Genomic DNA, 9,803 nt, shown 5'->3' on the forward strand with positions numbered 1-9,803 from the left:
TATTATTAGTGTATAGCACAATTCAATATGTGGCTAAAGGAGTGGTGTAAAGGGGGAGGGTTTGGATATATTAGTCACGATGTCTGTAGCTGGTCCAATGAAAAAATGTACAAAAGAGATGGTTTGCATCCATCAAAGAAAGGGACTGAGTTACTTGGCTATAAATTCACAGATTTTCTGGAGGAATATTTAAACTAAACAGCGGGGACAGTGAGTTAATTGATACAGAACATCCCTGTCCCCGGCAATCTAAAAACTATAGAGCTATCAGTGCATGTAACATAGATGTGTGTGCGGACAAGAATATCAACCTTGCTGTCAAGCAAAATCAAGCTTCTAATAGCGAATGTCACACAAAGTGCACTAACCAAATAGGTAGTAAGACAATAGGGGAACTCAGGCACCACACAGGTTACGTAGAAAGTAAACACAGGGTCAGTCATAAAGGACTCAAATGTCTATACACCAACGCACAGAGTATGAACAGCAAACAGGGTGAACTAGAAATTCAGGTTAATGAGGGCAGATATGATATTGTTGCCATTACGGAAACATGGTGGGATGAAACCCACAAATGGAACACACAGCTAGAGAGATTTAAATTATTTAAAAGAAACAGACCAAATAAAAGAGGAGGTGGAGTTGCTCTATATGTAAGAAATAACTACATCTCTACAGAAATAGAACACAACAATGATGAAAACTGTCTTGAATGCATTTGGGTCAATATAAAAGGGGGGAAAACGACATTACCATAGGTGTATACTACAAGCCACCCAACCAAACAGAGGAAATAGATGAACTTTTTGCTAGTCAGCTAACTAAAGTATGTAGGAAGCACATCACAATAGTAATGGGGGACTTTAACTACCCTGACATCAACTGGGAGACAAACTCTGGGAGACAAACTCTGGACCAAGTGGAAGATCAAACAGATTCCTTGCAAACCTAGCAGACAATTTTGTCTCCCAAAAAGTAGAGAAGGGAACTAGGGGATTAGCCATTTTGGATCTAATTCTCACTAACAGAGATGAAATGATAGAAGGTGTTGAAGCCACAGGAACCTTGGGAGGAAGTGATCTTGCAGTATTGGAATTCAACATTATGGAAGCACAGGCAATAGAACACAGTCAAACTAGAGTCTTGGACTTTAAGAGAGCTAATTTCAATAAACTTAGAGAGGGCTTGGGAAGGATTCCATGGATGAGAATCCTCAAGGGGAAAACAACTCAAGAAGCTTGGAAAATTTTGAAAAGTGAGATAATAAAAGCCCAGTCCAGCACAATACCAACAAAGAGGAAAAATAACAGCTCTCAAAAGAAACCAGCATGGCTGCATAAAGAACTCTGATAAATTGAAAGATAAAAAGGACAAGTATAGAAAGTGGAAAGAGGGGCACATAACTAAGTCAGAATATCAACAAATAGCCCGAGCTTGCAAAGATGAAGTGAGGAAAGCTAAGGCTCAAAATGAACTAAGGCGTGCGACCAAAGTCAAAAATAACAAAAAAAGCTTCTATCAACATGTAAAAAACAAGAAAAAAGTAAAGGAAAGCAACAGGGAGAAAGCAGAACTATTTAACTCATTTTTTGCATCTGTCTTTAAACAAAGGGAAAAAACAGACCAACCTACCAAAAATAGTGGCATAAAAAACAGAATAGAAACGCAAGTTAAGATAGGCAAGAAAATGGTAAGTGAGCACCTGTCCAGCCTAGACGAGTTCAAATCACCAGGACCAGATGGATTACACCCCAGGGTTCACAAGGAACTGGCAGATGTGATCTCAGAACCATTGAACTATATTTTTCAAAGATCCTGGAGCACAGGGGAACTACTGGAGGACTGGAAAATTGCTGATGTAGTTCCCATCTTCAAAAAAGGGGAAAAAATGGACCCAGGAAATTACAGACCTATCAGCCTGACCTCAATACCTGGGAAGATTCTGGAAAAGATAATCAAACAATGAATCAGCGAACACCTAGAGGCAAACAAATTCATTACTAAAAGCCAACATGGGTTTGTCAAAAACAGACAAATCTTATTGCATTCTTTAACCAAGTGACAAAATTAGTGGATCAGAGGAATGCTGTAGATATAATTTACTTGGACTTCAGTAAGGCATTTGATAAAGTAGATCACAACCTACTACTTAATAAGATAGCAAAATGTGGGTTAGACAGCATCACCACCAGATGGATCCATAGCTGGCTGACCGGCCGTACTCAGCGTGTGGTCCTCAATGGAACTGCATCACATGGAGGGAAGTGTGTAGTGGGGTGCCCCAGGGCTCTGTTCTGGGCCCAGTGCTTTCAACATCTTCATCAACGATTTGGACGAGGAGATAGATGGGAAACTCATCAAATTTGCAGCTGGCAGGAATAGCCAACACTCCAGAAGACAGGCTTAAGATACAGGAGGATCTGGACAGACTTGAATACTGGGCGCTATCTAACAAAATGAAATTCAATGGTGAAAAAAGCAAGGTTCTACATTTAGGCAAGAAAAACCAAATGTACAGGTATAGTATAGGGGGTACCTTGCTCAATAGTAGTAACTGTGAGAGGGACCTCGGAGTCCTAGTGGACAATCACTTAAATATGAGCCAGCAGTGTGCTGCAGCTGCCAAAAAGGCCAANACAATTAACCAGTGGAACAACCTGCCTCCAGAAGTGGTGAATGCTCCAACACTGGAAGTTTTTAAGAAGAGACTGGACAGCCATTTGTCTGAAATGGTATAGGGTTTCCTGCCTGAGCAGGGGGTTGGACTAGATGACCTCCAAGGTCCCTTCCAACTTTATTATTATTATTATTATTGTTGTTGTTGTTGTTGTTGTTATTATTATTATTATTAATTATTATTATTATATTACTACTACTACTACTACTATTATTATCTTTTCAACGGAGAGCCACAGCTGCCAGTTTTTTAACTACTGTTGACCTTCATATATATTGAGTTCTTCCAAAAACCTAGAATGTCATCATGTATCGGCATAGCCTATGTGTGGATCCAAGCAGTGTAGCCTTTTGCAATTAAAAAGATGGAAATTTTGTCCATGAACAGATTTTCTAAATACCATGCAAGATTTTTTTGTATGGTAGCCAGTGTGCCGAAAATTCCTGGGACCACCACAGATGGTTTATGCCATAATCCTTCCACATTGATTTTTTTTCAATCTTTCATTAAAATTTATTATAACATAAAGGATTATAAAAATTTAAAAATAGAGATGAAGGATAAAAAAGAAAGAAAGAAAACATTGATTTCTGACTCTTTATAGTAGTGCAATATTAACTTTTTGCAGTATATTTAGCTATACTAGCCATTTCTCTAAGTAAACAATTATTCAATCTCATTTTTTTTCTATTTCAAGCATAAAAAACTAGAAGTGATTTCCCAATGGAAATAAGACCGAGTAAAATATTTTCTTTGTTTAAAACCGTTTACATTGCTATCCCAACCAAATCCATTTTCCCCCATCCTTTTTTTCCATTGTGAGAAATAATACATCTTTCTATTCACTTATTAGATTTTCTGCCCTGTCATCATCTATAATAGCAAAAATCACAACACACTTTCAAGTTCTTTAACCAACAAACCAAAGGGAAAACTTCTTGTTCCAATTTTATATTCATTTTAAAACTCTAAACATTTTTAGAAATTATCATCTTTACAGTTAGAGTTACTTCTAATTCATTATTTTTAAAGGGATTTTTTTCTTTTAAATTATAATTTATTATTGCTCAAACATTTTTTTAAAAAACTTTTCCTTTCTCTCTTCTTTTTAAATTATATGTACATTAGTAAATATATTTGTTTTCCAAATTCAATTTCAGTAATATTTTGTAAACCTTAGTGATAATTTATTCATGTCCTTTTCAGACCCACTTTTTATAAATACAAAACAATTGGTCAAATCTTCCTTTTAAATCAATTAGATCCTGTGTTAAATCAATAAGAGACTATCCTCTATTTCCATTTTGATTTTCAGATCTTAAGACCTTGTGATATTTTCCAATTCTTTGTCTTCTATCATATTACCCACTGGTATTGTTGCATAAATTATCCACACTTTCTGCTTTTCAACCACAGTTAAATATGGTGTCATGTTCCGAAAGAAATAACTTTTCAAAGAACATTGGATGTTATTGCTTGACATATGGTGTGTTATGAGCCAAAACTTTATCAGTTTGTATGCAGGAATCCAACTATATTTTAACCTGCTCATTTTCAATTACATTTTACACTATATTTCCTACCACTTTTTCATTACTGGCACACAATAATTTATACAGATGACTTTGGCAACTGTCTTATGTCTTTGTTTATCTGACATAAGTTTGTTTATAAGTTTGTGCGATTTTCTTACATGAGATGAGTGTATGATTTACTGTTTCTTCTGCCTCCTTGCACAATCAGCACTTGGAATCATTGGATAATTTATCAGATCTGGTCTTGATTGCATTAGTTCAAACAACTTACTCTTTCACAGCCAAAATAAAACCTTCAGTTTCTTTTTTTAATGTTCCAGTTGTAAGTAAGAGTCCAGTTGTAAGAGTGCAGAGAAGAGCAACAAGAATGATTAGGGGGCTGGAGGCTAAAACATACTAAGAACGGTTACAGGCATTGGATATTTCTAATGTAATGAAAAGAAGGACTAGGGGAGACATGATAGCAATGTTCCAATATTTGAATGGATCCTATAAAAACGAGAGAACAAAGTATTTTCCAAAGCACCAAAAGGCAAGACAAGAAACAATGGATGGAACCATTGTTCTACCAATGAGAGAAGCAACTAGAACTAAAGAGAAAATTCCTAGCAGTTAGAGCAATCAACCAACGGAATAGCTTGCATTCAGAAGTTGTGGGTGCTCCATCACTGGAGACTTTCAAAAAGAGACCAGGCAACCATTTGTCTGAAATAGTATAGAGCAGGGGTAGGCAACCTTGGCTCTTTTATGACTCGTGGACTTCAACTCCCAGAATTCCTGAGCCAGCTGGCTCAGGAATTCTGGGAGTTGAAGTCCACGAGTCATAAAAGAGCCAAGGTTGCCTACCCCTGGTATAGAGTCTCCTACTTGAGCAGGGGATTGGACTAGAAGACCTTCAAGGTCCCTCCCAACTCTGTTATTCTAAGTCATTGCCAGGATTTATCTTTCTCCACTTTCCCCTTGATTTTTTTGTAGAAATTGATCATGTAGTCGTGCTTTTCCTTGCTAGTGTTCTATTTGTGTTTTTATTACATTTTCAATATTCATGATTTGTTTCCCATATATTCAGTAAGTCCCAACTTTTAACTTGTATCAATGCTTGTTCTTGGCTATCTTTTACATAATCAGACAATACATGCTTGTCCTTTTTGATAGTTTGCTGGATCTGTAGAAAACTCTGTCTCTATTTTTGTGAGCAGGTATTATCTATCAATATCAATATGGGGATATAAAGCTTCATGAGCAGTCATTAGCTTTCTTATTTTTCAGTCCAAACTGACCAGTTCAGCTTGTGTCCCAGTTAATAATTCCAGCAGTGATTCATATCACAGGTATGGTCTAGATGTTGTTTCCACTGTTCAATTTTGATCTTAACAATTTTCTTGCTCTTTGGATATGTTTCTTACTAATCACATTTTTTACCTGTTTGTGCTTGATATTATCCAACCATAAAATAATCAGATCCTTATAGGTTTCATCCTGATGACTCCTGATGGTCTGACCATTTAGCATTTTAATTCCATTACTATTTTTGATTGTACCCTGTTTTAATGCTTCTGTAGCACATTTCTCTAGGTTAATTACTATATCTATGCTGAAAATTCTTACAGTGTTTGTCAATGACTAGATTTTGATTCCCAATTTTCCATAAAGCTCAGATCATCCATATAAAGCAAATGTGACATTTTATTTGCAGTGTTTGCTGTTTGATAGCGAAGATTTGGTTTCTTCAAAACACTGAAAATGGAATCATGACAATAACAAATAATAAAGTCACTTTGGTAAGTGGTTTCTATTGTTAACAAGCTCCTATTTTTCATTTCATTTTTCATTTCCAACCTTTATTTCCAATCTTGCTTCATTATTCTATAAACATTCCAATGTTTTTATAGACACCAGTTGTTTCCAAACTTTTGATGATCCAAATATATGGTAATAAATTAAACATTTTTTATCAATACAGATGATATATATATATTAGTTTTTCAACATTTGCAATTCTCCAGAACTTTTATCAAAAGTTGGTATTTTATATCTCTGCTTTTCCTTTTATCTTCTTTCTGTTCTATTGGAGGGATCTTATATTCTCCTAAATAATCTTGGATGTTATCCACTATTATACCTGTAAGTAATTTAAACATTTTAGGCAAGCATGTTATTGATTTATAGATTCCTGGTGTTGTCCCTTTTACTGGATTATTTTTGAATCAGATATGTTTTGCCAGTTGTTAACCTCTCTCTGATGTCTCCTATATGCAATATTTCATTAAGCTGTTTAGCTATAATTGAACATAAGCTAGTTAGATATTTGAGCCAAAAACTATGCAATTGATCATTTTCAAGAAATGTCCAATTTTTAATCTTTTTCACTTGATTTTTAATCCTTTCTGCAGCTATTATTAGGTCTTTTACTAAATTCATCTTATTGTAATCAAGTTTCAAGTTTGGACTATATAGCACCAAATCCCATCAATTTGCCCATTTGAAGAATGGCAAAAGGGTACAAAAAACTTCTTCCCTAAACCGATCATCAATACATTGAGGTCTTCCAGGATCCATTCAATGCCACCATGTTTCATAATTAGGATATAATCTTCAGAATCATTCAGATACCTGCATGATTCATTTCCCCACACAACGTCCACATTTGTATAGTCAATGTCCATTCCTAACATTTGGGGCACAATACCAGCATCCTCTACCTGTAATATCAAATGGTGAGTTTAGATGTAAATGGGATGCCACAGAGCAACAGGCCACAAATACACAAATAGAAGTTCTACTTTTCCCCACACAGACTTCATTTAAACATGCAAGGATATTCATTCATCCACTCATTTATGAAACACAAAGCAGTTTAGGGTAGAAAAAGCAGAGAAAGCATACATACCAATCTGGCTTCATTTCTATACTGATTTCATCAAGTTAATGACAATAATTCACCGTTTGCAACATAATGTTTTCTTGATGTCTAAGGATAGAGCCTACAATATACTAGTGGAAAAACTGCTGGCTTCTAAAATCAGAAACTGATCATTTAATTTCCTATGTAATTAAAAGGGCAAAGACTCTCTTGAGTTGAACTCAATTTCTTGTGATTTTTTTGGACACATCTAAAGAATTTCCCTGGCAGCAATGTGGAAATAATTTGCCAATGCATTCTTCCAGTCTTCTACGGAATTGCATTCTACAGTCCTGGACCGTCCTGATAATCTTTCGCTCAAAATACCAAGTTCTACTCTGTTCTGACCCCTGTTCAGCTGTTGTGGAATCAGCCAAGGTTGTCTCAATGCTGCCATCTGCTGTAGTCCTGCTCAAAGAATACTATAAAGGTAATCTTAGACATATCAAATTCTAGGGTTGAAACAGAAGAAATCTATTTTTCTTGAAGGTTCTTCTCTAAATCATATAAAGTATTGATAAAATGTTACTATCCAACTTTATAGGTAAAATGTATAGATGTGAAATCATTATGTTGAATCTGGATTACCTCCAAATGGGAGGAGATTATATCTCCCAAGATTCCCAGTCATGTGGCTGGAAAATTTGGTACAGATCTTTTGAGACTAGAGAGTCAGTGCATTTTTGGGAAAGACTGTACTAGCCTGAACTCTGAAGTAGAGGAAGTGGCTTGCAACTGAACATCAGAACAAGCAGCTCATTACTATATGTTCCTCTACAACTTTCCTACTTATTTGCATAACAGTTTTATGCAGTTCTTCTGACTCTATTGAAGTCATTATCGATTCAATCTTCTCTAGAGGAAAGAGGTGTGTGGATTCCTGGGTGATTCCTCCACAAGACCATAGCTCAGCACACTAGTAGAGCTCAATTAAAAGATAGGAAATGCTGGATTTGCATATATTTTGTTGCTGTCACTAAAATTCACAACAATTATCAGAGCACTCATTACATTACATTATCTGACACTATAGGCAAAAGATGAAGATTGTTTGGATTGGGTGCAAATCCACCACTTATTCTCTATTAAATATTTTTTTCAGAATCCCCACTATTTTAATTTATAGAACCTCCATGAACAACAGAATCTGTACTTTCTGCTCAGAGTTCAATCGTATTGAATTCAACAATGCGGAATGCCAATTACGTAGATCCGCATTCTCTGATACGCTATCGCCACGAACATTTATTTGGAAATATTGTCTAACAAGGGAGTTGTTTCCGGGCAAACCTATGCAGTTCTGCGTTGTACGGTCACAGTCAATAGTGACTATGAGAATAACAACTTCATTGGCACTTCCTTGAGGATGGAACCACGTCTAGGATGGAGCTGGAAAAAAGTAAGTATCGGCTCCGAATCGATCTAAACTCGTTATCTCCGGGGCTCAACTATGCTATGACTTGCCTGGGTGAATCACAACGACCGGCACCCATCCTCCTCCTGCAATTTCCAAGCGAAAACAAGCAAGGCAATTCTCGCGCCCATCAAAGAGGACCGCTACTTACGCATTCGGTGCAGGGCTGTAAAAATCCAGCGCGTATCCGAAGTAACTGCCATCGGGACCGCTGTAGACGACGGGCTTCTCATCATCCAGGTTGAAGGCACTGAGCGGCCCCGCCAGCAGCAAAAGCAACGACAGGACAGCGCTGTCGCCTGCCGCGCAGCGCCTGCACCAAGCGGACGAAGTCGGCAGCGATGGCAACCTATGCCGCCGCCTCCACATTCTCCTGGCAGCAGCTCCCTCGCTTCGTTTCTTTCTCCCACTCTCTCTCCTGAGTCTGAAGTAGCCAGCCAGGATTGGAAGCTTCCGCTGCTTCAAGCCTCACAGGGCTACCTCTGGCCGCAGCCGCCGTCCCACCGTCTCGCTTTGCGTGCGCGCCGCCCGCCGGGCAAAAACTTGGCGAGGGAGGCGCAAAGCCATTCGCTTCCAAAAGTTCGAGCCAGCCGCGCTTCTCTGAAGGAATCTGGGCGTTTGTTGTGCCGCCCCCTGGTGTTGTTCCTGCGGGCGAAATTCTGGAACGGCGCAAGAACCCGGGGAATAGGTCTACTTTAAATTGAGAGGGAGGAAGGCAAGTGGCGAATTTGTGGGTTCCGTGTCCGTTGCCTCTGGTCGTGGTTTTTGCAGAGGCGTTTTTTCAGGGTTCTGCCTGAAACCACCACCACCTCACCTCACGCCCCACCCACATAATGCACTACAAACCCAATACTATAATTGAGTTTGCAATGCGTTGGAAGGGCTTAGAAGGGTTGGGAACAATAATCTCCGTCCCGTTTTTTTTTTCTGCAGACAACAATCAGGCATTTACCACTATAGGCAGAACTCAGAAGATTTAAGTCATATTTTTTAATCTTAATTTTCTGACGAAGGCACAATTGGCTAGATTCACATAATCTCTTAAAACAAGATAACCAAGTAATCATCTTTGCAGAATATGAATGAATTCAATCAAAATATTGTGAATGTGAATATTCACATTTATACCTTACCATATCTCCTGATTGAAGTTACAACTGCATTGAAAAAAATGACAGGTCGTCACATTAACAACCATTGTATAATCATGTATAATCACATGATCAAAATTGGGGCATTTGGCAACAGACATGTATGTATTTATGGCAGTGGCAG

General features: G+C 37.7%; 1 protein-coding gene across 1 annotated transcript in view; it reads right to left on the bottom strand.

Moving 5' to 3' along the window:
- ITGA8 (integrin subunit alpha 8) overlaps positions 1 to 8,897 on the bottom strand; it is a 129,903-nt gene extending 121,006 nt beyond the window's left edge. Inside the window, exon 1 of the mRNA XM_015811185.1 lies at positions 8,680 to 8,897. Coding sequence (XP_015666671.1) covers positions 8,680 to 8,897 — 218 coding nt within the window. The remainder of the gene's footprint in view (positions 1 to 8,679) is intronic.
- Between the last annotated feature and the right edge of the window lie 906 nt (positions 8,898 to 9,803).

Source organism: Protobothrops mucrosquamatus, unplaced genomic scaffold (genome assembly GCF_001527695.2).
Source record: "Protobothrops mucrosquamatus isolate PMUCROS unplaced genomic scaffold, P.Mucros_1.0 scaffold33, whole genome shotgun sequence".
NCBI lineage: Eukaryota > Metazoa > Chordata > Lepidosauria > Squamata > Viperidae > Protobothrops > Protobothrops mucrosquamatus.